The 27,516-nt window shown below is 44.7% G+C and overlaps 1 protein-coding gene across 1 annotated transcript in view; it reads right to left on the bottom strand.

Moving 5' to 3' along the window:
* Positions 1 to 1,409: 1,409 nt before the first annotated feature.
* The window catches only part of ARHGAP31 (Rho GTPase activating protein 31), a 114,572-nt gene continuing 88,465 nt past the window's right edge, over positions 1,410 to 27,516 (bottom strand). Inside the window, exons 9-12 of the mRNA XM_029213900.1 lie at positions 23,761 to 23,823; positions 21,355 to 21,927; positions 14,260 to 14,537; positions 1,410 to 11,138 (exon numbers count right to left, since the gene is read on the bottom strand). Coding sequence (XP_029069733.1) covers positions 8,700 to 11,138; positions 14,260 to 14,537; positions 21,355 to 21,927; positions 23,761 to 23,823 — 3,353 coding nt within the window. The 3' untranslated portion in view covers positions 1,410 to 8,699. The remainder of the gene's footprint in view (positions 11,139 to 14,259; positions 14,538 to 21,354; positions 21,928 to 23,760; positions 23,824 to 27,516) is intronic.

Below are 27,516 nucleotides of genomic sequence, written 5' to 3'. Positions count from 1 at the left end.
GGGTCTTGAAGATATGCTTCTTTTGACTAATATTTTGGTGAGATTACTTGACAGCTAAGAGCAAAATGGGTGGCCTGGGCATAAAGATGTCTCATCACGATGGCCCCAGATTGGTTCTGTCATTGAAAAGTAGCCCAGATAACTGGGCTAATAATAGACTAGTCTATTATTAGAGATAATAGACTAGTCTTTACACGCAGGCTCAGCGGCCATGGCTCATGGGCCCAGCCGCTCCGCAGCATGTGGGATCTTCCCGGACCGGGGCACAAACCCGCGTCCCCTGCATCAGCAGGCGGACTCTCAACCACTGCGCCACCAGGGAAGCCCAATAGACTAGTCTTGAAAGCTGACATGATTCCCCCTTCTGGTTTGACCTGTCTTGGCCATATTCTAAAGAAGTAGCACAGGAGGACCAGATGCCAACCTGGCCAAACAAATGAGTGAATATAATAAATAAAAATTAATTTTGACTAAAGGAATTGCAAAATGCCCCCCTTCTCCTTCCAGATATGACAGCATCAGGGAGATAAAACCCTTCAGTTCATCATGCTTCTACTCATTTTAGCTGACATTTGTAGGTGCCACATTCAGATGGGGGAGAGAAGAATTACTAGTTACCTGTGTATCCTATTACTTAGGAATCATGTGATATAAAGGACACCATCTTTGTTTAGTGATGGGGGAGATGCATGCCCATTAAAGAATGGCCTTTGTTTTGTAATTGTTAAATATCAGGAAATGGTATGTGGAAAAAATGGTATAGCAAAAGATCAGTTAGGTGAACTTGGGATACTGGAAAAGGAAAGAAGTTGCTTGACCAGTTGTCTGGGTGGCTTAAGGTGAGTAAATGTGTCAGAGTAGAGGAGGGTAGTTCACAGGCATTATTAGCATGATGGAAACGTTCCTCAATATCCTGTTTACTCTGATTCCATGTTTTATTCCCTAAGCTGCTTTCCCTCCCCTCCCTATCAATTACCTCCACACCACCCCTCTCATTTCTATTTACTGAGCAATTACTATGTGCTAGATACTGCTGAGTGCCAGAGATACTCATGTTCAGAGTGCATTTACTAGAAGGCAAAAAAGTAAATAATTGTAACACAAATGTGCTCAGTCAAGGAAGTATATGCAAGAGACAGAATTAATGCAGGAAAATGATCAACTTTGCTGGGAAGCTGCAGTGTCAGGGAATGCCTCACTGCATCAGTAACACACATGATGCATTTTGAAGCAGCACTAGTTTACCACAGAGATGAGAGAGGGAGGGAGGGCTCATGCAGTGGGAACAGAAGAGGCAAAAACTCGCATAGACTTGCACTAAGTTTTTAACTAATAGTTCAATAATGCTAAAGAGCTAGGCAAGGAATAGATTACAGAGGGACTCGAGTTCCACATTAAGTGGTTTGGATTTTTATTATCTTGTAGGTCACAGATTGTCAAAGGAGTGATCCTTGGGCACTGCATCAGATCTACTAAGTCAGAATCTTGAGGGTGAAGCCCAGTAATACATATTTTCCACAAGTACTTCAGGTAATTCTTAAGTGGACAGAAGGCTGGGGACTTTTGTAGACAGAAGCTATCTAATGAGAGATTTTAAGCCGAGGATTTAACGATGACCCAAAGAGTTCTCAGGTCAAGGGTTCTGGAAGTGTAATTTTTGGACCAGCAGCATTGACATCACCTAACTGGGAACTTGTTAGAAATGGGAATTTTCAAGCCCTAACCCAAACCTAACAGTCAGAAACTCTGGATGAATACCTAGGTCTGTTTGAACACATATTCCAGGGGATTTTGATGAGAACCACTATCCTGTATTAGATAACTTTGGCAGCAATATGTAGGATAGGTTTGGAGAATGGGAGGATGTGAGACTTAAAGCAGGGAGACCAATTAGCCAACTATTTAAAAAGTCCATATAAGAGAAAATGGGAAAAGTGGGGGTGCGGTGTCACCACTGTGTGATAGAAAAAGCCATGGACATGAATAAGGTAATGTAGGGAAAGTATGTACAGTGAAAAAGGAAGGACAGAATTCTGATGAATAACATTTAAGGGCAGAGGAAGAGGAAGCTTTCAAATGAGCAACACTAAGGAAATGGAAGTCCAAGAGATGAGGTGAATTAGAGTTTCAAGAAAGGAATGATTACAGTATCAAATATAAAAGGTAAGTCAGGAGACTAAGAATTGGCTGTTGGATTTGATTGTGAGACCACTGGTAACTTTAGTAAGAGAAGTTTAATGAAGCAGTGAGAGTGGAGCTCGGGTGGCAGTTGGTTCAGAGTAGTGAATTGGGAAGAAGGAGCCGTTTGGAAGAGGAATAGCGCTTCTCCTGAGTTAGAAAGGAGTTTAGGGACACACGTATGAATAAGGGAAGTGGCAAGGTATCTGATAGCATAAACTTGTTAAGTAAGAAGTAATTATGTTTTCGAAGGAGTGGTCCATCTGGGAGGGGGAATAGCCTTTATGAGTTTTGGGAATGAGGCCACTGCTGAGGTGGTAAACCATAAATTTACAAAGGCTTTCTTCATGGTTTTACGATTTTCTGTAGTCTAACTCAATAGACACAGTAAAAGGGTAGTAAGATGGGTGGTAAGAGTCCTGGTCCTGGTTTGGAGGTTTGCCAAGCAGGTATAGCTGAAGGACTAGTAGCCAAGGGAGTTATGAGAATAGCTGAGATGATGCACCTTGGGGTCTGTAAAGGCTGGGGAAGAAGAATGAAGTCTGGTGGGAGTACTGGCCATCAGAAAGAGCAGGCCTGGGTCGGGCATTAGTGATCTTGAGCAAGTAGAAGGAATAAAGGAGCAAAGATAGGAGTTCTGAGAAGAATATGGGAGTTCAGGATCATAGAGTTCTGGGTTATGAAACAGCCTGATGTGTACCCCTGGAAGCAGATGGTCAAAATTCAGTAGAGGCAAAAGCCGTAAGCAATTGTGGCAAGGGTGTAGGATGAGTTTTCCTCAGGAACGTTGAAGTCATCCAGGATGACGATGGGACAGGAGGTAGAGAGTCTGGTGCCGAAAACTGGGAAATCCGGCACGTGGACTATATCATGGCCACAAAGAACAGAAAAGGTAAAATCGCTGGATGCCATAAATTTCAGTAATGAGATTTTTGCATGAGATGGGAAGAAACGGTGCAGAAGCAGGAGTGGGAAACTGGATAAAATTTCTGGGCTTTTTGTAGTCTGTGTAATGTGGGAGAAATGGGCAGGGAAAGAAGCATCCTCAGGTGAGTGTCAACTTTTACTGAGCTCTAAGAAGTGGAGGCAACGTTCAGTGAAGAGATTCAAGGAGAGAAGCACTCTAGAGGAACTGGAGGAAAGATTAGGAGTGAGGGGAACTGTGTGTTGCCAGTTTGGCAGGGGAGAAGAGTGGTAGGCTTACTCAGAGAAACAGAGAAGTGTGGGGATCTGGGAGTACATAGGATAAAAGGCATTTATGGCTGCAATGAAGGAACAAGAGCAGGCCTGGGTGGTGTAAAGTTCTAAATAGAATATTGCCGAAATGCTAGAATTTTAATACCCTTGGCAACAATATTTTTCACTGCAAATATCACCAAGTTGTGAGCCTAGGCTGTATGACTGTTTTTTTAAGGGCCTGTCATTTCAGCTCATTGAGTGCCTCTCTCCCCTCCCCCAACCCCCTTCTGTGATAATATATGCCACGATAGCAAACTTTTGCTTTTTTTCCCTCAGAGCACCATTAACAAAAATCACTGAAAAAATAGTCCTTCCTGACTAATTCAAGAAATAGAAAAATTGAGTTCACATCTTTGCAGGTAGACCCACATAACTCCTTAAGCTGTGGAGTTTTGAGAAGTAATAGCTTTTTTTCCTTCTCATTTTTCATGACAACATCCATTGATTTATACTGGGTATATTGGGTGACATGTACGATTGCAACAGTAAGAGAGTGAAGTTGCAAATATTTGACAATTATTTAAAATAACAAAGCAAGAAAATTTTACTGAAGCAAACGATCAGGACTTGTGCTATGAGGAGACCAAACCTTGAAGTAATAAAAAATGACATCAAACAGAACAAAGTAGAACAATGAGCCTGAATGCATAAAGTCCACTTTTCCTATTATTGATTTTGCTGATTCCATGTCCTCTAGTTCACAGTGCCGTCATGAGCATTATGTTTTATATCATTTATTAGAGTACATTTTTAAAGGATAACAATCTTTTAATTACACTTAAATGTCTCTAAGGATAGGTTTAATATTTATGCTTTTTTAATCAATACAAAAACATTTTGATTATATGTTTGGAAACATATCTGTCAAGCTCAACAAACAGCTGAAATCATGTGGCTTTCTAATAGACTCCTTTGAGAAAGTGCTTTACCTTACAGAATTATAAGCCAGGAAGTACTATGGCATTAAGTTAATGCAAAGCATTGTGATTCATCCAGTAAAACACATGGCTCTGAATTTCATAGGTTTCTTATATGTAACTACATCCTCCTTCATCCTCATAGAAGTGATCCCTGCATTGCTCATGAACTTCAACGCTACTGAATGTGTGCCAGTTGATCAGTGGTGACCCCAATTTTATCCTATATGGACTTACCCTGATCTTAAGCAATCACCCTTCTACCATCTCCCATTCCTCTCCATGCTTGGAAAGGTGCTTGCTCCCTCTTCTGGTCTAACTTTGCTAGGAAAGGTGTTGACAAAGGAGGACACATGCTTTGTCATTCCACATTTTGAACTGACCTTCCTGCTGGAAATGCCTGAAATCATACTCCTGGCAACATTTAACCCCAAGATTCATGTTGTCATCAGATAGGACAGGCCATGGTAGAATGTAGTCCTAATCAATCCTGGTGGGAATTGGAACTACCCTGAACCTCTCCCATTCCAATCTCAGACAAATGAATCTTAGGTTTCCCAGTAGCTCTTCAGGCAGAACACAAGACCTGTGTAGACAATCGACTGACGCACCCAACTTTAGGCAAATGTGATTATCATGTGCTAAACATTAGACACGAAAGTAACAATTTATCTTGGACCTATGACTTCATCATCAACAGGAGTTAACCCATTTTGTGATGGTGGAAGTGTCTAAAACCCCCTCTCAGGGAGTATGGAACCCTGATGTTACCTGGCTCATTTGCCGAGAGCCAACAAGACTTCACAGCCAAACTAATTAAGACCATGCAAAACCTCAGAACTATTTATTCTTAGTTACTACTCGCTAAGTTTTTAAGTGATCAAAGCAAAATTCTCAACACCTGAATGTCTTCCTGGTACCTTCTACTGGATTTGTAATTGTGTTTAATTTGATTAAAGTCAGTAGGTAACTTGAACACTATTAGCAATCATATTAGAAGATGCTAAGTTGCTACCTGTTTTCCCCTGCTGCTTTCATTTGGTAACTTAATGGTTCTAGATCTTGCTCCTGGTTGCTTATAGGCTGTTTCATTTGCTGCCATCCCTCTCCCCTTTTTCATTAGACTCTTCAGGAATTTCAGAGTTCTGAGGTACCCAGGGCAATATTACTAAGCTCTCGATAAATATTGTCTGTTGAGGATGATGATGTTTACATTTTTAATCTCCCCAGAATTCAGAATTTTGCCTTGGCCAATATTTTGAATTTTAGGGCTTAGATTAGGCTAACAGTGTCTTAATGGGGTTTTTGATCAGGACCCTTCATATTCCATTTGAAGTAGAGAATAAAAACTAAATTCCCTCTACCTGCTACATTTTGGCAAAAAAAAAAAAAAAAGGTTGGCCTGAGAGGGCCATTTTGCCAATAAATATAGGTTATTATCTTATTAGGCAACCATTAACACTGAAGGAAACATTAGAATATGCATGCATTTCACTTTAAATGCAGGATTTAAAATCAGCCACCCCCATTTTGATGACTCATAGTTTATTTGAAGGTGCCTTTTGAGAATTTGTTTCTGTAGCCCTTTCTAGGGCACCATGTAGATCCTCCTATAAATAGCACCACCTCTTCTCTCCTTCCCCTAGATGGAAGCAGGCAGTCTGATTTTCATCCAGCCATTCTCAGGGGGTTCATTTTTCAGTCCCAAGTGGATGACCAAATAGGTAATCTCAGGAGATTTGGGGGGAACAATTTCAAGGGGAAAATGTAATGAGTTTTCCTTGTCATGGAATGGAATTTCGTCAGTGCCAGGCTAGCCCCAGCTCACAGGAAGTTTATGATTATGGAGAGGTCCATACTTTAGCAGCAGGACACTGACCAAGAAGGTGAGTCAGCTTCCAAGGCCTTCTGGATTGATTGGCTGGGAAAGCTCAGAGTAGGGAATATCTCCAGACAGTTGTCACACACACTGTGTGTGTGTGATGACATGTGGATGATATCCACACACTCACACTTCTGAAGATGATGCTACAAATGAAAGATGTCAGAGTCTAAGGAACATGGCAGTCATTTAATCTACATAGGTGCCTCAAGTTGAACTCACTTGTTATGTAAATGGTGGCTTCTCAGTCTATCCTCAAATTAAAATATATCCTCTAAGTGTTACAAAAATTTTAAATAATCATAAAATAGTTTAAATATTTCATTACTTGGCTCAGAGTTCTGATGGTGAAGCAAAGTGCAGTTCCCTCCCTCTCTCACATCCTAACTGGAACATGGTCTTTATCAAAATGTAGACACCACAGTGTACTGATATTGACATAAAGCCTGTCTGCCACATTTTCTGATAAGGCAGAAATGTACTTTTCAAATCTCCTAAACACGGCTTTCCTCATCTGGCACCACTATATTCCTTCACCTTTCTTGCCTAGGGGAAAAATGCTATACCTTAGGACTTTTCTTACGGGTTTACATCTCCTTGGCTGTTGGTCCAATGTCTGCTCACCCAATGCAAAAACCACGGACCAAAGGCCTATTAACTGCTCCCCTTGCTCACTCAGTGCCCTCTGAGAGCAGAACTCGTCAGCTGGCTTGCTGTTTATCTCTGTCACAGACACTGGCTTAAAAGGTATAGGACAAGATTTCAAAACTCTCTGTAAGGCTTCTCAGGAAAGAAGGGAGAGAGGAATATGTATCTGTTGCAGGACATCAGCTTCCAGTTTCTCACTGGAGGAGGTAACTTCAGTTCAGCCCCTACCCAGCCCATTGCCAGCCTTGGTTGTGAGGTCTGCCCAGAGGTACTGCTAGCTCTTAGAGAAATGTCTGCAGCGATTGAGCTTCTGGACAGAGTTCAGCCAGCCTTGAACCTGAGAAGAGGTGCATAGAGCTCAAAATAGGTCCTATCTTTCTTTGTTTCTCAGACAAGATAGTTGTCTTAGAAGGTTTGATACCATGATGGGTTTTGCATTGAGAAGGGCTCCTGTGAAGCCCTTTTTGGAAGAGCACCAGAAATCTGCCAGCAGGTTATGTTAATTCTCCTTCCTCTCTCCAGCTGAAAAGGAAAGAACCATTTGAAGTTCCAAATAACTGAAATAAAATCAGATTGGTTTATTGCTTCTGCTTGCATATAGACAGGAGAAGAGCAAATTTGAGTGCCTGGGGTGGGTGCTGGATGAAGGGAATTATGGAAGGGGGAGGGGTGTCTCAAATCTGCTCTTGACCAATGGAGGGGGAGGGAGGAAGTAAGGTACCCACTGGCTAAAATGAAATACATTTTCAAGAAGGGCAGCTCTCACCAAGCGGGAGTGATGGCCACCCTGCAAGGGTTCTTCCCGCTCCTCCTAGGGCTCCCCTCTTATCCTCTCTGGTACTCTGGTCCCAGCCTAGTGTGGAAGGAGAGTGAAACTGAGCTAGAGGTGTTTTCTGTGAAAGTCCCACCAATTTATTAAACACTTAACGTTTGGAGGGTAGTTCTGCCTATGTGTGAGGCTTTCCTCTTTGATGACAATCTGTTCGTGAACTCTGATATTGGAAGGAGAGCAGATCACTATCTCATACTAAATGAAGATTTAGCACATTTAATTGAGGTAACCCTCAGCTCAGCCCCCACCCTGCCCGACTACTGGATTTATAAATCACAGGGCAGGATCATGGCAGCTGGAGTCCCAAATTAATAAAAGCCAGAGCCGGAAAGTCTTCTTGGATTGTGCCAGTCTCAGAGTTTGCTCTTGAGTATAGATTCTGATTTTCTGTGCTGGTATATGGAGCCATCTGGGATAGATCTGCAGGGATTCCAGGGAAAGCATGGCTATATTCACCCACTTGGATGTCTAAGTGTACGTTAGTTTGCATTTCCAAACCTGCTTCTACTCTGGATAGTACACTTTTACAAAGCTTATCAGAAAACTGGTCTAAAAGAACACATGCTTTAAAGAGCATTAAAAAGCATGAAGTAAATAGGAGGCCTTCAAACCTCAATAGCAACATTTTCCAACACAGGCAAAGGATTTTCTTTCAAAAGACATCACATCCAGCTCTCAACAGTACTAGATAATGGCAATGGGGGAGTGATGCAACTTATAAGCCCCAAATATCACTGGAGGCCAGCATTTCATCCTTTTCCCTAACCTGACTTTTCCCTGCCTGCTCAAATAGGCTTATTTAAATGTCATCTCTTGGTCCTTCCCTTGACCTCTCTCCTGGCAAATGGCCTAATTAATAAATGGTCAAAAGGCTGAAGAAAGAGAAGAGGCCAAAATAAGCCCGAACTTGGATAACCTCTGCCTGGAATAAAGGCAAGTTGCCTCTGTAATAACTTCCAGATGAATCATGACATTTTCTCAGACACCAGCAGGTGAACTGATGTCATTCTATTTGCCTCCCACTTCTGCCATCCAGAATCACTGATCTCCGCTGGGGCTGGTAAAAACAGCTTGTTGAGGTCTCCAGTCTCTGGCCATTCTTAGGGATGGTCATTTTATTCCTAAGTGTAACCCCTTCTGGTGTGACCCATGTGTTTTCTGCCAACTCCCCACAAAGAAGGCCAGGGGAAATTGTCTGGGTGGGACTTCTGATAGGGGACAGCAGGACCTTGGAATCTGTCACTGTAGATGAGGGGGGCGGGTGGTCCATGATGGGGAAAGGAGGACTGAATAAGATTAGGCTCTGAGGTCTTCCTGGTCTTGACCTGTGGAAAGGCTTAGAACCCCCTGATGGTCGCTCTATTTTTGAAGAAAGAAGGTTGTCCCCAGATGGTTCTGTCTCTGATGTGCGCTTTCTACATTGCACTACTGCATCCTGAGTGGAGAGCAGGTTAACTAACCCTGGTTCTGGAGAAAGGGTGGATCCCTCGCCCATGCGAGATGCAGTGGCATCCACTGGCAAGGACTCAATGGCTCCTGTATCTTGCTTTGGTTTCTCTTCCTTTGGGCTTTCCAAGGAGGAGAGAGAAGCATCTTGGGCAAGTTTCTGAGAGGTTCCACCAGTTGAGCCGGGTTCCTCTTGGTTCCTCTCCAGGGGCTGAGCCCCACTCTCCTCTGAGCTCTGAGAGGGCAGGGGCTGTGGGATCTGGGTGTACTGAATCTTGGGTGGAATGACTGGGACTGCCCTGGCCTGGCACATTTTGACCATGAAGGAGGTTCTCACAGCTGACACACTCACAGGAGCTGAGTTACGGCGGCCCGTCAGGGCATGAGCAACAATGTCCAGGTCCTGAGAGTCCTGGGAGTAAACCCTCCAGGGGTCTACTTTACAGTGAGATGAGGTCATCCATGTGATCTTTGGGTCTCCTGGCTCAGAGAGCTGCATTCCAGGTGAACCAAATGAGGCCACATTCTCAAACCGGAAGAGGTCAGTGATGGGAATAGCAGAGTCCAAGTTGAGAGAAGAAGGCCTATTTTTCCCCTTTAGGGGCCCACATTCAGTGCTCTTCAGCTGTAACTTTGGGGGATGCTCTCCAGGTGAGGTGCTGTCTTGCACACCCGGTGAATGCTCCTTGCTGTTTTCTGGCCCAGGATCACTGCCTTGCTCAATTTGAGGGTTGTGTGGCCCCAGGTGTGTCCCCAGTTCCTTTCCCTCTGCTAGACTGACAGGGCTGGATTCTGCTGATTTGGGCTGCAAACCACCTGGTCCCTTCTGGTTGTGAGGAACCTCTGTCCTTTTCAGGCCAGAGAACTCTTGAAAGGACCTCATGGCTTTCTCATCCCATCCAGTAATCTCGCTCCTGGGTGCCAAGGGCTGCAGAGGGTTGGAATTCCTCTCTGCTTCAAGATTAGCACAGCTGCTGGAGGAGGAACCCTCAAGAGTCCACTGGCTCTTAACCGTGGTTTTGCCATCTAGAGAATGGCTCTGGCGAAGGCTGGGCCTGTGGGAAAGCCGCTTCTCCAATCGGTGGCCCTGGGGGCCCTGCATCTGGGCCTCTTGTACATCTTTAAGGGTGGGTGAGTGCAGGGGACTTGTCACCCACTGGGGCTCCTCCCAGGGCTCCACCATCTCCAGACCATGCTGGGCAATGTCTGTCACAGTGTCATCTTCATCACAGTCTGAGGGCTCCTGTACTAAGTGGGCTACATCCTCCTCTCCTTGTGGAGAAATCTCAACCTCCCTGGTTGGGCTTGGAAAGCTAGAGCCTTTGCCCTCAGAAGCAGCATTCTTTGAATTTTGCTTTTCACTTTGTTCTGAAGAGGCCTCCTCTCCCTGACAAAGACTGGGAATCCCAGGGCTGCCTTTGGACTTCAGCTGATCTATATACGGGTTTGTTCTCAAATTCCCAGATGAGTCTTCTCTCTCAGGGCCACCCTTCAATAGCTGGACTGGAGGCGCCTCCTCCAAAGGAGTTGGAGGAGGAGGAGAAACAGGCAGGAGCAGAGGAGACAGATTCCCTGGGCCCCCCACCTCCGCTGCTGCTTGTGGAGGAGACTTCTCAAATGGAACCATTTCCAGAGGAGTCAGGCTGGCAGGGTCTGGGCGCTGGCCCTTTTCAGGCTCGGATCTATGGAGGATGCTGGTTGTCTCCGACTTCTCTCTATTGGCTGCTGCGGAAGTGCCCGGTGTGCTCTGATTGGTTGGATCCTTAGTCCACTCCTCCAGAGGGGCGGAAACTGGAGCTGGGGCAGAGCCACAAGGCAGGCTCCCAGGAGGCTCCGGGGAAGCAAAAGGCCCTGGACTAGACTCAAGAATAGGCTGAGTCGCGCCGGTCTTTAGAGCAGGTGGTGGCAAGGAGGAGAGTTCCTCCTCAGATTCAATAATTTTCAGCTCTTGTTGAATCTCAGGCCAGATCAGGGCGTTGGCCAGATCATCTTCATCCTGAAAAACATCAAGAAACTGATTACTTAGAACCAAAGACTCTCTCGGCGCGGACATCCGCACTGTTTCCCAGGGAGAGTCTAGGGACTGGAGCAGTGCCTGGCGGCGCTAACCTCAGCACACAAAGGATACAGCGTTAGTAATAACTGTGGCTGTTTATTCATGCTTACCGTGTGCCATGACATCATTAACTGTATTTTCTTAATTTCCCCAAGAACCGTAAAAGAGAACTACTACTGTAATTACTCCCATTTTAGAGATGAGGAGAACTGTGTTCAAATAGATTAAACATTTTACCAAAGCCACACAGCAGCAGACCAAGACTGAATTCCAGCTCAGTCTGCGCCAGAACATAAGCACTTAATCCCTGTGCACTGTTGCCCTAATAAAACAAACCAACCCCTGATCTCATATAACCTCAGGTTGACCCGATGGCTCACAAGAATGAGAGTCTCCCAGTGGAATGAAATGGTAACTCTTGTCCTGACACCTGCTTTCCAAATAAATAAAAATAGTTTTCCCCTCTTATTACCAAAGAAATACATACTCCACATGGAAAAAAAGATTTGATACATATGAAAAGAAAGAAGGATGAAAAATAGCAAAATGATATACCCCTAATTCCCCACAGATAACCACTGTTAACTGAGATGGGTGCTTCCTGCGCCATCTTATTTGTTGTCCTTGTCTCCCCTCAAGTCCAGCTTCTCTCTGTCCTCCTCGGCTCCTCCCTTTCCCTACACAAAGCCCACAGCTGCAGAAAGGAAAGGGATGAAGGGAGGCCTGGTCAGGGCCAGGGAAGCAAATTTCAGTTCCTTTTGCTTCTTATCTCAAGGCCTAATTCTGTCCCGAGGAGAAGCAGTTTGGGGAGGCATTTCTATCCTGAGGGGCGGACGGCCCTTCTGGGAAGTCTGACATGCTACCCACCTGACATCACTTCTCCCCTGGCTCTGATCACATGTCATTTCACATTACAGTTAATTGGACGCTTGTCTTATCTTTCCCAATGGACTGTGAGTTCCTCCATCAGGAACTGTGTTCATCCATCTTTGATTCCTCAAGGCCAAATGTTGCCTGGTATACTGTGAGTAACTGCTCAATAAGGGGTCTGTGAATTTGAGTGGGCTCATTGTTTTCTTTTATTTCCTTCTGATAACTGTCCGGGAGTAGGATTACTTGGTCAGAAGGCAGGGGTATTTTTGAGATCTAATTCTACTATACTGCATTTATCTGTGTACATTTCTATTTTGCCTACTAGACTGTGCCCTCCTTCAGGTCAGAGGCATCTCTTTACTCTCTGCAGCTCCTACATTATTGATCTCTTACTAAGAAACAATACATTTAAATGAATAAATGAACATCTAAACTCCCCTCCACCCCCAGTCTGCCACTTCAGTTAAGTGGACCATAGTGCATGTTTCGCTCAGATCAGAAACTCATGGGTTGTCCTTGATTCTTCTTTCTCCCTCAGTCCTTATCCAATCCTTCACCAAGTCCTATTCACTTGACCTTCCAAATAGCTCTGAAAGCCTTCCATTTCTATCCCCGGTTCCCCCACTCTAGTCTAAGCCACCATCTTTTCTCCCCTGGTCTGCCACAGACTAGCCTTCTAATTGCCATCCCTGCCTCCTGTCTTGCCCTTCTCCAAGCCATTCTCCTCACAGAATAGAGTGACCTTTAAAAGATAAAATTCGGAGCAAATCGGAAGAGTTTCCTTTGCCCTTAGGTTAAGCTCCAAATCCCTTCCAAGCAACCCTGCCTGACGTGGCTCCTGCTTTGCTCTGAGCCTCACTTTCTCTAGTCCACATTCCCGTTCTCCAGCCTTGTTCTTATTCCTTGAATGTTTCGTGCTCTTTCCCATTTCAAATTCATGGCACATCTTACGCTTTCTGCCTGAGAGTCTCTCCCTTCCTACTCTGCTCCCTACCGCTTTCTCCTAGCTAAGTTCTCAATCTAAATATCTATTCTTCAGAGAAGCCTTCCCTGACCCTTGTGACCCCCCCCCCTGAATAGGTTGCATCCCCCTGTTATATGCTCCCACAGAACTCATACTTCCATATCACCCTAGAAAAGACTTGGTTAATGACCTTTCACCTACTAAGCTGTCAGCTCCAAGAAGACAGTGATGGTGACCGTCTTGTACACTGCAGTGATCCCAGTGCTCATCAGAGTGTCTGACACAAAATAGGCGTTTAACACATGTTTTTAAATGAATGAATGAATTGCTGCTTTTACTTGTTTCCATGAATCCAGCCTGGTTCTCCTTCTAGCATTAACTTCATCTGCTTCTCAAAGCAATGTCATTCATACTTGATCCCTCCCCAGATTCAATCCCCATAATACTCTTTGCAACCTTCTCCTTCTATAAATACAAACACACCTTACAGGAACCCTTATTCAGCCCTCCGGAGGCCACTGTGGTGTGCCTGCACTGCCCTAACTCCCAGTCCACAAGCCTTTTGTGCGTGTCCCAGAAACCAAGTTCCTGGAAGCAAGTTAAAAGGCAAAGTTTTCTTTTCCCCTTTGGCACACTCCTCCAGGTCACAGAGCTATTTCTCAAATGTAAGACTCCTCCCTGGATGTCCCTGGAAAACCTCCTCACGACTTCATCTTGAGCAAGGATATCCCCCCCGCAAAAGACCTTGGAGAATCCCACCTCTAAAAAGTAGAAAAGGTTTAGTACGCTCTGGCATCATGTTTTAAGTTCTCCAGAGCCATAGGAGGAAGGAGTAGATCCTGAAAATCTTACAGAAGATTTTTACAAATAAACATAGACAACTGTCCATCCAGGATGTCTGGAAGAAGAGAGCTGGCCCCCATGAATGGTCATCACGTTTGGGACCAGGACACGAGAAGCAGGTTTTGCACTGCATTCCCAGGACATGTTACTGGTTTATGGTGACTTCAGGTCAGAAATATTTATAGAGTTGAGTCGGTCCTAGGGAATCTGAGCTGGATGGTTACTTCGTATCACCATAGGATCCCTGACAAGTTCACTGCAAAAAAATCCCAGACCTGATTAGAAGGCTGTGCCGTAAAGTCCCCTTGGCAGAAACTGGCTCTTCAAACAAACAACAGCAACAAAAAACTTTAGCTGGACCAGGCAGTGAGTCCACCTTACCATCTCATGGAGAAACACTGCTTCACCTCTGGCCCCAGGGCTCTCCTGCAGAGCGCTGGATTCCACCTGGCCAGTCTCTCCACCCTCCTCCACCGCCTTCTCTGCATCCAACTTCTTCTCTAATTCACTTGAATGTCGAGAGCCTAGGGAGTGTTCTGAGGTTTTCTTCTCCGGTTGGCCGCCTGGCTCCTGGGGAAGGCTTTTGCTGCACTCCAGTGCTCTCACTGCATCTGGTCCTGGCTTAATATTCTCAAGAGCTGCCTTCTTAGGTAAAGATGCTGCAATGAGGATGAGAGTTATCAGTGGAAGGAGACTCCATTCAAGAGAGGCCGTTCCCCGCACAGTCTTTGTCCCAGACTAGTTCTGTGTCACATGGATGGAGGGAATTCTCCCAGCTCACTGCTCCCTCACATTCTTTACCCTTTCCTCCTACCAATGATCAGTCCTCTGATCCCAGAGTCTCAGACTGTTGGAGATGGGAGGGACCTTGAAGATCATCTAGTCCAGTGGTTTTCGATTGGCAACCGTTTGCCCCTCCCCTCTCCGGGGGACATTTGGCAATGTCTGGAGACACTTTTGGCTCTCACAACCGGGTCGGGGGGAGTGGCTATGAGCATCTAGCGGGTAGAAGCCAGGAATGCTTCTAAATATGCTACAAAGCATAAGACCGCCCCCCACAAGGATTACCCAGTCCAAAATGTCAATAGTGTTGAGGTTGAGAAAGCTGGCGCTAATCCAATCTTTCGCCTCTTGCCTAAGGTCACGGAAACCTGTGATTTACACCAAGCTACAAAGATGTATTATGATTACGATTGCAGCTTCCCGTGTGACTCTTCCCAGGGGTGATCTGCACATCAGTTTGGATATATCTTTATATCTAAAGTGATTAAGCTCTGATCTTAAACATCTACCAAGACACTAGAGAGGGAGGCAGACTTCATGTTTGGCCCCTACTGCCTTGCCTGAAGAAGGTCCTATTTCACTGTATAAGGCTGTTTCCACAATGTAGACTCAGTACTTAGCACAGTGCTTGTTACACAGCAGATCCTCAGTGATATTATTATTGTTTACATTGGAATTAACGAAACCTGAGTTCAAATGCTAGTTTCTCAGTGAATCTTGTAACCTTGATACAATGGCATAATAATATATAATAATATATTACAGGGCTGTTGTGAGGATAAAGTAGATTAGAGAGGAAGAGCACTTAGTACAGTGTCAGACACACAGCAGAAGCTCAGAAAAGTTTACTGATTGAGAATGAACTATTCTCATTGCCTCTAGTTATGCTGGTGACTTAAGGCCTCTGACCACAGTGCTGGCTTTAAGATCAGACCCAGGAGTAGCATCCTGATGTCAGAACTAATAATGCTTCAGAACTGACAAAGTGTTATTTTCCTCTGCCCATCACTTAGCAGGCTTGTTTTTTGAAATTTAACTTAATTTTTGAATATGTAAAACAACTACAGAGTTGAAAAGTTAAAATTACATAAAAAAGTGGTCTCAGAAAAGTTTTGCTTTCATCCCTGTTGCTTCCATTCTGTTCCACACCTCCACTGTCTCCTATGGACAACCATTTTTACTAGTTTCTGGTTTATTCTGCCATAGTTCATTTTTGCATATATAAGCAGATACTTGTACCATATATTTTTTATTCCCCACCTTTATTACACAGATTATAGCCTGTGATTTATACTATTCCATGTTTTGCATTTTTTTTCACTTAAGAACATATCTTGAAATCTATGCCATATTAGTAATATAAGTAGGTTAACTGTTCTTTAGGATGTGGGCTAGTTTGAGTTCCCCTCAAAGTAGAGCCTGAGCCAAGGTCCTGGCAGCAGGTCGCTTATTCGAAAGGTGGTCCCAGGAAGCAGGAGTGAGGAGGTGAGACAGTGATGGAGGAAAAATCAATAAGTGGCTACCACAGTGAGCAACCGGAACTCAGTCCCTGGTGACCCTCTGAAGAACCACGAGGAATGTGCCCCATAGTTATTCCACCAAAGGGTGTATGGCTGGGGCATTAATCCCCTGACTCCCATCTCCTATTGGGTAAGAGCTGCCTCAGTTAACTCTCCATATACTTCTGGGCTTTCCTGAGCAAGGGCTGGGTGAGTTCCTCCCTTCAGAGAAAGCCCCGAGGCAGAAAACCAGAAACACAAGGCCAACACTTCAGATACAATGCCTTCCGTGTGCACACTGTCCCCCGCAGATGAACAAGAGTTTGAGGAAATGGTGCCGGGCCCACAAAACTGTGGACTCCATGGGACTCAACTGTGAGTGATGCACCTTAGTTATTCAATCCACCTCCTAAAGGTGGACGTCTGGATTGCTTCCTGTTTTTTGCTATTACAAGTAATGCCGTGATGTGCATATACATTTTGTACTTGTGCAGCTGTTTATTTAGAATAAATTCTTGGAAGTGAAACTTCTGGGTAAAAGGGTAATGCGTCAGTGATTTTTTTTTAAATATTTTTTTCCCATTTTACTAAGAACTCTTAGTTGGATGTTTGCCAGTGTCTCTTTTTGTAAAGCTCAGGGTCTTCCATTCATTGACTGTGGACTCTTAAAGTGAGGAGTGGAGGAAGGGTCTGCATGACATGTGAGCTTGTTCAGATCACTCACTGTCCTGCTCAAAGCCCTCCTCACTCTGGCTCAGCCACACATCCCCTCTTCTCCACTCCCCTGCGTGACACTGAGCAGACCTGGTACCCCTGACAGGCCTTATACTCCCCTGCTCTGGTCCTCCCTGAGACTCGACTCTAGCCCAGTCTTCAAGACGCTAACCTAATAACACCTCTTTTGGAGCCTCCCCAGACCACGCTCTCCTTCCCTCCACTTCCTGCAGCACTCACTGTAATAACCTGTGCGGTGCCAAGCCATCAGGTTACCATTTTCTTTTCACTTGTATGTGGTGCCCATCCCCGGGTTAAGTTCCTCAGGACAGAGGCAGCATCTATGTCTAGAAACTATCTTCTAAGGGCCTAGGAGTCCAATATATATGGTTGCTGGATACTTGTAAGCTATAAAAGAGTCTCTGTAGCTCAGAACGGAAGGGCATTGTCAGGTTCCTAGCATGGGATGCTTTATGCATGAAGTGGGTGACCATGGAGACAGAGACTCCTAACGTCCCCTAGTATCCATTCTCTTCCTCATTTTGAAATAGAACCTTCCCTGCCGCTCAGGTTTCGCTAGGTACCTGGCCATCCAGCCAGCGATGCTTCTCAGCCTCCCTTGAAGGTCAGCATGGCCATGTGAGTTATGGCAGATGGGATGGAGGTGGAAGTGATGGGTGCAACCTCTGGGTCCACCCTTAAGTGGAAGCTGCTTGGGCGCCTCCCCTGACCCCCTTCCCACAGGCAGGAATGTGCTGGTGGGGGGTTGTTGCGCTCACTTTGACCACACAGGCAGGAACAACACCCCTGGGGACGGCTGAAGGAACCTGGGACCCCAGAGCATCTCCCCGAGCACATCCACCTACCTCTGGTATGCAAGATAGAAATCAACTCCCATCTTGTTTGAGCCACTGTGTTTTGTTCTCTATGTGACAGCAGCTTGGCCTGTACCTTAACTAACAGAACCATGGGTTTATGAGATAGGCAAAACATATTTTTCTAGGTAGACTCCTGTTTCAGATGCACTAAAATATAACTATTTAAAAGAATTCTTTTGTACATTCTTCAGAAGAAGAATGAGGCAACTCCTAATATCTCTTAGGGTAATTCTGGAGTTTAAGTTTAAATTAAAGTTAAATTTATATGGTTACTCTGACCCCCCTCTAATAAGCATTTCTAGAAGGGGACCCAGAGAGTGTTAGTTGTAGCTTGTAAGTCAGCCCTTTCAGAAGGATCCCCCCCTCGCCCCCCAACCCAAGAATGGAGGTTACCAAGACGTAGCCTTGAATCAGACAGAAGTCAGACAATTAATTATTATGACTAATTGAATAATCCTTTTTTTTTTCATTCAAAGCGATCAATGATCTAACTTTCAACACTTTAGTTATAATGCAATACTTACTTGGTATCTCTTACTTTTTGGGTTGCACTGGAATTTTGCCTAGTTTAGCCAAAAGTAGAAGAATGGGTTTGAGCAGAGTGACTAAAAATTTAAATCAGATAACCTGGAAAATTGTCTTTAATTCTATTTCTTTTATCTATTGCTACCGTACAAAAGAAAGAAAAAAATAATTTATTAAGGAAGGTGAAGTTCTTCATTTGGAATAATTATGGAAGAAGATAAGTAACCTACGTGAACCTAATTCCATCAGAGAGCAAGGTGGGGGGGCCCTCCGCTGTCGCTGAAACTTTTGGCATCTCCCTCTGGCCATTGGTCCTAGATCCACGTGGCTGCCTCCTACAGGGTCCCTTGTTCTGCCCTGGCTGCTACTAATCACAGTCAGGGAAGCAGACTGGAGTCTCCATCAGTGTCTTTCCAAGACCAATTTGATACAGACTGGGTATTCTGAATTACCGAGAGAAGGAAGGAGAGAGGGAAAAAAAGTAACAGACTGTCTGCCAAAGACCCCTTGGGGCCTGGGGACCCTCTCTTTTGGAAAGGACAGCCAATCACATAAAAGCCTTTGGAAACACTTTTTTCCTCAAAGGCTGCGCTTCCTCTTCTAACCCTCACTCTGTTCCACCCACAGCAGCCCATGGAGCATTCTCCAGACAGGGCATCACTTAATTCCCCTACGTTTTTGGTCCTCTTGTGCCCCATCCTGAAGGGAAGGGGGAGGGGAAGGGACTGATGTTCACTGAGCATCTTCTGAGGACCACACCCTGAGCAGGCATTTCATGAATATTTTCCCATGCGGACCTCATCCCAGCCCTTGAGATAGGAGCCATCCCTGCTTTGCAGAAGAGAAACAGGCTCAGAGATATCAACCAGCTGTCACACTGCCCCAAAATGGTGAAGCTCGGATCTGAATCTGCCCAGCTGGGGTCCAAAATCTATACACAACAGTCAGCACCTCTCAGCCCATAATGCCCTTTTCCATCTTTTCTGCATTCGGAAGTCCTACCCATTTATGAAGGCCCAAATGTCACCACTTCTGAGAAGTGTTCCTGGAATCCTCCTGAGAGGGCTGCTTCTTTTAGATGCCACTGAAGTCCTTTCTGAACACCCCTTTCATGATACTTTGGGTACTTACACTCTCCCTCATTCAAAAAGCCCAAAGGAGCACATATCCAGACAAAACTCTAATTCAAAAAGATACATGCACCCCTACGTTCATAGCAGCACTATTTACAATAGCCAAGACATGGAAACAACCTAAATGTCCATCGACAGATGAATGGATAAAGAAGATGTGGTACATATATACAATGGAATACTGCTCGGCCATAAAAAAACACAAAATAATGCCATTTGCAGCAACGTGGATGCAACTAGAGATTGTCATACTAAGTGAAGGAAGTCAGAAAGAGAAAAACAAATACCATATGATATCACTTATATGTGGAATCTAAAATATGACACAAATGAACTTATCTACAAAACAGAAACAGACTCACAGACACAGAGAACAGACTTGGGGTGGCCAAGGGGGAGGGGTTGGGGGAGGGATGGAGCGGGAGCTTAGGTTTAGTAGATGTAAGCTATGATATATAGGATGGATAACAACAAGGGCCTATATAGCACAGAGAACTATATTCAATTTCCTATGATAAACCAAATGGAAAAGAATATAAAAAAAGAATGTGTGTGTGTATATATATGTGTATAACTGAATCACTTTGCTGCACAGCAGAAATTAACACAACATTGTAAATCAACTATACTTAAAAAAAAAAAAAAAAAGCCCAAGGGGCATGTTAGGCTACTTCCACAAGCTGACCCTGTGCTGCAGGTGGGTGCAGAGTTTCAGTTTCCCTTTCTAGTTTGGAGCTTGCTGGGGGAAGGGACTGCATCTTAACAATCGTTTTAACTCTACAGCCCATAGCAAACACGTGAGGGATCATGGCAGAATGCTTAAAAGCATGGATTTTTAAAAATCTGGATTAAAATCCTGGCTTTTACACTTCCTTGCTATGAGTCCTCGGGCAAGTTAACAGATTCCTCTCTAAGCAAATGGGGATAATAGTAACTACCTGTACCTCATGGAGTTGTGGTGAGAAGAAATGCGGTAATACATGTAGAACACTTGGGACAGTGCCTGACACCATGATAGGTGATCAGAAAAAGCAAGCTTATATTAATTTTTATTTTTGTGTATGGTGTTGGGGTGTGTTCTAATTTCATTCTTTTTTACATGTAGCTGTCTAGTTTTCCCAGCACCACTTATTGAAGAGACTGTCTTTCTCCATTGTATATTCTTGCCTCCTTTGTCATAGATTAGGTGACTATAGGTGTGTGGGTTTAGCTAATATTAATTGAAATAGAAATATTCTTAAACCACAATGAGCATTTATTGGTTTGTCTGTCAGCCATCCTCTCCTCTGAGGTTCTCATTACTTCCCTTTTGTGTGGCTCACAGTTGGTTGTTGGTTCTCACTCCAGAGACGGCCCAGGGACTCTCGCTTGGCCAATCTTAGAATCCTATTAGTCTGCCAACAGTGACTGGTCCAAGGCTGGGCATGTGACCCAAGCAGGCCCAAACACAGAGTCCTCCCTGTGTTTTTTTTTTTTTAAAGGAAATTGGGAGGAGGATGCTCTTTCTCACCGCTAGGGTCGCTAGCCATGTTCTCTGCAGATGTGAGGTAGAAATGTGGGATGGGTGGATTGTGTCTGGAAGAGTTGAATCCCCAGTTCCAGCTCTGCATTCCATTCCATGAGCTTTCCCTCCTGCCTTACATTTACTGAGTACTTGCTGTGTATTAGACCCTGTTCTGATAGCTTTACATCTATTAACTAATTTAATATTCACAACTTAATACTAACATTATCCCTATTGTACAGATCAAGAAGCTGAAGCATGGAGTGGTTATGTTAACTTGCTGGAGATTGTACAGCAAAATGGCTGAGCCTATACTTGTACCAGGCAGTCTGGCTCCAGAGCCCGCAGTCTTAACCACTTCACTACATTGCCTTGCAAACTCTGTTTAAGTCTGGTTTTTCCTCTCTTGCAATGGAAAGAGACCCTCTCCTTTACTTTACCTGTAGAAGTCTCAACTCCCAGTGGCTTCTCTTCAGGCCAGTCTCCACTCTCTGAGCCCTGGAAAGAAAACTCTTCCAGGCTGGAAAGAGACTGTAGCTCCTTTGGGGGGGTTCTGCATGGGGTGCTGTTGGTGCTGATGACGGCTGACACGCGGAGTGGCACGGACACAGCAAAGGGCTTGGAGATGTTCAGGGCCTTGCGCTGGTGACGGGGAGAGGGCTCCATCTGGAAGAGGCTGCTGGTAAAGACAGATTTGCTGGGGCTGTCGTTTGAGGTGTAGAACATACCCAGCATCTTCGGGGCTGTTTGCTCGCTCTCAGGATCCTCGATGGGTCGGAACACCTTCAGCTGCTCAGGCGGGGCCCGGGCCTGAGCGCCCTGCAGCTGGCTTCGGTCACTGCTCACGTCAAAGCCCCCCTCGGCCCCCGCCGGCATCCCCTCCTGGCCCCATTCGCCCTCTTGCTTGCTGAGGTCACATGAGCTGCCAGTGCTAGTCGAGTGCATTTTCGCTGCTGGAATGAAAAATCCACCAGTGGTGACTGTTCGATTGAAATTTCCTTTGGTTTCTTTCCCTAGTGAAAAAGCAAACAAACGTGGTCAGCAGCCTGAGCACACACATCACTGAGCAGCCTTCCAGTAAGGGCAGGCACACAATACTTGAATATTGGAAAGGCATAGCACGATAATAAGGGCATAGCTATCCTAATAAAGACAGGTACATAACATTTGGTTGACAAGAGGAAACATCTCCCTATGTGCACAGAATCTTGTCATAATGCCCTGATAGAACCACTTTGTTGTATCGTATGTATCTGTTTTAAACTTTGCAGGTAGAGCAGTTTCCAAAAGACAGACACTGCTGAAATTGTCATCCACCAAGCATTAAATGTAGATCATGAAAAAATAAAAAGAAGGTGGGAGATGACAGAATGATGTTTGCTCAGAATGAATATAAAAAGGCCAAAATAACAGAATCTTGTTTCATTTTAAAACTTTAAAACTTATTGTTTTAAGTCTTCTCTGGCAGATGGACCCAAACGGGGGTTTGATTTCCCAGCAAGGAAACAAATGCTGTTCTCAGCTAGACCTTTTTGCCTTTTCCCAGGCTTCCTCCTGCTGATTCAGAGGACGAGAAACTAGAAATGTAAATTAACTAAATGTTAGAAAGCACAGTTGTGAGGAGTGAGTTCCTGACTGACTTAGAAGTGAAGGCAAAGAAGAGAAAAAATCTGTGTGTGAAATAAATAAGCTGGGAGACAACAACTGAATTGCCAGGGATCTGGAAAATAATTCCCAACTAGGCACTAAGTGCTACATCGTAGGTAACATTAAGTTTAAAATTCTTAGGAACCACTCTGTAGGAGAAGTGTAATTATCTCCCTTAACACATGAGGAAACCGAGACTTGAGAGGTTAGATAACCTGCCCAATGCCCACGGAAGTGGTGACCTAGCTTTTAGTGTCTTTTAGCTTTTGAAATATTAAATCCTGCCAAACTGGGCAAGAACTGCCTCCAAGAGGTTTCAAAACCAAGCAAATTGATGAATATAAAGGTGAGAAAATGCTAAAAGGATTGAGCCAGCTTAAAAAGATCTCATTGAATATTTTACAAGTTTAGTATTATTTTTTGAAAGTTGTTCTAAAGATTTTCTGTTTTGTTTCAGGCTGCCTCATTTATCAAAGAGCAACATACCTTGTATTAAAGGGATTCGAAAGTCATGGTACAATCATGGGGGAGTTTAAACAGTCTGCTGCTAGGGAAGCCCTGTGTATTGCCAGTTGTAGCAGTGCTTGTTGGCTGCTTAACAAAAACAGAAGCAAGGGCTACAGGCAAGTCAGCCCTTAAGGCTGGAGCTGTAAGAACTAACATGGTGAGGTGCCGCTTTGGTGATGGGTGTAACCTGGCATGCAACTGTATGTACATCTGCTCCAACCAGCAATGTCCAGCTACGTGCCAGGCTGGTGCCTGTCAGTGTTTATTGATGAATGAAGGAATGAATGACTCTACCAACTCAAAATCATGACTTGACAAACACAATGAAGCTAATGCCTACGGAAACACCTAAATTCAAAACTCTTCTTTATGCCCCAGGGGGAGCCTCTTCTGCCTTAGTTTTCAGGTGTTGACCCTTTACCTGGCTCAGGATTGAATGCAAGGAGGCTGCTGTCTCCAGCTGTGGGGAGACAGGCTGGAGAAAGAGGCCTCGTGGAGTAGGGGAGGTTACTGCAAGGGCTGTGTGCGCCCCTTGAGTTCCGGAAAGTCAGGGAGGGATCTGGGCCTGGGGGATTGTGTGTGGCCATGACTGGAGCTGAGCAGGGTCTGCGGTTTAGGAAGGCAAGTCTGGTGTGGGAGCGCCAATCTCCCAGTTGTAATCCCCAGTTCCAGATCCAACTGAAAAATCTCACCTTCCACAGGCACTGAGCACAGCGAGTCCATGCTTTTAGCTGGTCGGATAGTAGCCTTTTCCACTAAGGACAAAAGAAGAAATATCCCTGATGAATGCTTGTTCAGAGAAAGTGTTTAGAACAATAGGTCAGGCTGTAAGTACAAAAAAGAAATTTCTTTAGGGAAGTTTTTCAAGTATTTATAATTTTCCCCTTTGGAAAACATTCCCCACTCCACCTTAGATGTTCCTACTTTCTTGGTGGGACTGACCTTATAAAAATAGGGCATTTGTAGATCAAAGGTTTATTAACATTTTACAGATAAGGGTAAGTTACAATTTTGTCACGTAGCTATTAGCAAATGAGGAGTCCTGAACCCGATTTTATTGTACAGAAAAGACTCAAAGATTCATCCATGGAGTAGAATCCATGGGGCTCTAGGCAACCCCTCCTATTTGACTAGGCCAGAGAGCAGAATTCTTGGCTGCAGCCACATCGCTCAACACCCAGGAATTTGGTACAACAGGTGAGAGGGAGCCCAGGGGTACTTTTCTCCCTTTCTCCCATGTGTCACCTTTCTCCACGTGCAGCTCTGCTCCTTGATGTCTGCAGCCTGGTTGCTCCCCAATGCTCTCACCCACCAGCCTCACCCTGGAGCAGATCCCAACCAAACGAACCTTTTTTGAGCACCTGCTGTGTGCCTGGTGGATGCTATGCATCTTTGTTAAGCCACCCAAGTAGGTTTTCAGAAGATTATGGTTTAAATAAATAAAAACTTATTATTTCAGGCATAGGCTTAGGCACTTTCACAAACATCATCATGTCTTTTCAGGAAGGCTTCCAGGGCAAACTTGCTAGGAGGGGAGAGAGGGCAATTTAGAAGCTGACCGGGAGCCCCAGGACTTGTGGCTTTAAGGTAACTCTGGATCCAGGCAGATCTCGCTTTGAATCCCAATTCTCCCACTCTTGGGCTGTGTGACCTCAGAGAAGCAACTTACCTTTTTGAAACTTCAGTTTTTTGGCATGAAAAGGAGGAACAGTAGAGCTGTTGTGAGGATGAAATGAGTAGTGCATATAAAATAGGTTGCCTTAACCTAGAATAGAGTAAATGCTCAAGAAGAAGTAACTATTGTTTATTGTTGTTGTTGATATTATTCAAGATAAACTAGGGCTCAGCAACAAGGGTAAACTCAGGAGACGGTTCTAAAAGAAGCACTCAGTGTTGGCCCTAACCCAAATCGTGCCCTAACTCACACTTACTTTGTCCCTCTTTTAAAGATCCTTTTTTCCTTCTTGCTCCAAACCCTGCTCCTTCTGAGAGGCTCTGAATTAGCCCCTTGGCCTCCCAGGCTCTGGGCTTATCTCTGCCTGGGTCCCACTGGGCTCTGGAAGGACACAGCAACATTCACCCAAAGCCTTGGTGACACCAAGATGGCCTTCCACCTCCTTACTTCCAGAGGTAAGCCAGAATTCTCATTCTTGGAAGACTGACTATTCCCACAAGTTTACAAAATGACTTTTTTTTTTTTAACATCTTTATTGGAGTATAATTGCTTTACAATGGTGTATTAGTTTCTGCTTTATAACAAAGTGAATCAGTTATACATATACATATGTTCCCATATCTCTTCCCTCTTGCGTCTCCCTCCCTATCCCACCCCTCTAGGTGGTCACAAAGCACCCAGCTGATCTCCCTGTGCTATGCGGCTGCTTCCCACTAGCTATCTATTACAAAACGACTTCTAAAACTGCCTGGCCAGCCTCCCTTCATTCGTATATTCTTTTTTTTTTTTTTTTTTTTGGCTGCACCATGCGGCTTGCGGGATCTCAGTTCCCTGACCAGGGACTGAACCTAGGCCATGGCAGTGAAAGTGCCGAATCCTAACCACTGGACCACCAGGGAACTCCCCGTTCGTGTATTCTGAGACAAGATTTTGCCTTTGTTTTCCAAGAGCTGCATTTCTTGGCCTTCCTCTGGGTTTCATGTATCACCCTTCAGAGGTAGTGACCAGGTGACACTGAGTGTCACGGAGGATGGGTAAGCGATCTGGTTGCAGGGCCATCAGTGTTCACCTTTCCTGCTGGACCCTCTTTCTGACAACACAGCTCCTTCTGGTCCTGGTGGCCACAGTAGCTGCTTTTGGGAACAGTCAAGAATTCCCTGGCTCCTTGTCTGGATAGAAACTAAGCACTCAGACATCCTTGGCCTATGACTACACAATCGTCCTTGGTATTTTGGGGGGACTGGTTCCAGGACCGCCACGGATACCAAAATCCATCTGTGCTCAAGATCCTTATGTAAATGGTGTACTGCAGTCGGCCTTCCCTATCCATAGGTCCTGCATTTGTGGATATGGAGGGCTAACTGTATTTAGATTATATTTTTCTGTCTGGCACCTTGGCCTCATGGAAATGCATCCACCAGTTTTCTTTGGGTCCTTGGGTTCCCCTCTCTTGGTTTATCTCTATGGCTTTATTTCCCTACTCAAAGGAGTTCACTCTGGAGGGTTCCCTGGAATCTTCCTGTTTGATAATATACAAATTCCAGTACACCAGTGTCTGGGAGACTCCAAAGTTTATGCACCTCCATTCAGTCAATACCCAAGTTTTTCTTATCCTTTAGTATTTCCTATTTCTGTTCCATTTTCTAAACATGGTTAAACATACCTTCACCTGCCCCCGCACCAAAAAACACCCCCAATACTATATACATGGTGAATCAATTTTTAAAATGCTCTTAAATATGGAGTATTAAAAAAAGGTTTTAAAAATTATTTATCAATAAATATGTTAATCCACTGATTTCCTTTTTTCACACGCATATTTCAATGAATAGCAAGCCCACGTGCCATTTTACGGTGACCATGCTGGTGGGTTATGACCAGAAGGCTCCCCACTCCCTACCCCCCAGTTTTTAGCTTCTAGGGATCCAGCAACACTCTTCTGGTGGAAAGCAGCCACTCGGGCAGTAGTCAAGGTCACAGAGAGCCACTTATATTGACGCTGATGGTTCTTTAATTTCACCCCTGAAATTCATCAAAATTTCACCCCTGAATTTCATCAAAATTCAGCCAGTTTGATGAACTATCTCTGATTAGCTTATTCATGAGATAGCAGTGGTTTTCAACACCGGCTGCATATCAGAATCACCTGGGGAGCTTTTTAGAAATTACCAGTACTCTGAGTTCACCACAGAACTCCTGAGGCAGAGCTGCTGTGGGTGTGGACCATACTCTACGGGTGATTCTGAGGTGCGGCCGAGCTGAGAAGCTGGCCAGGGACATCCTGTGCATTCTGTGAGTTTACCGTTGTTTGATCCAGCACCTGGGGCTTCTTCCTTTTGAAAACCACAAGGGGGTGGAAATCTTCATAAGTCAAGATCAAAGAAAATCATTTAATCTATTTTTACTCGATTGTTTTGTTCTATTTTTTTAAACTTTTTGTTACTCGGGGAACCTTTTTCATTGTGTCACTGATTCTGTAACTGAAGGGCTCCTCTGATGTGCTTCAGCAAATCTGTTATTAGTCAGGGGTTTCCTGCCAGGTACTCCCCCTTAAATTCTCCTTTGAGAATCCTAATTTTTGATTTGTATCTGCTCGACCATACCTATAGCAACCTGCCCTCTTCACCTGGCCATCTTGCCATTTTGTGAAAGACGTTTTTCCCTATATAATGAATATTGTAGATGCCTACCCAGAATCCATTTCCCTTTCCCCTTCTCACAGAGCCCTGTACATCTTGGGTGCATCTCATTCCTCACACAGGGGTGTAATGCC

Source organism: Monodon monoceros, unplaced genomic scaffold, assembly GCF_005190385.1.
Source record: "Monodon monoceros isolate NGI ecotype Baffin Bay Population unplaced genomic scaffold, NGI_Narwhal_1 Super_Scaffold_11, whole genome shotgun sequence".
Lineage (NCBI taxonomy): Eukaryota > Metazoa > Chordata > Mammalia > Artiodactyla > Monodontidae > Monodon > Monodon monoceros.
This window is presented reverse-complemented; position numbering and strand designations above follow the sequence as displayed.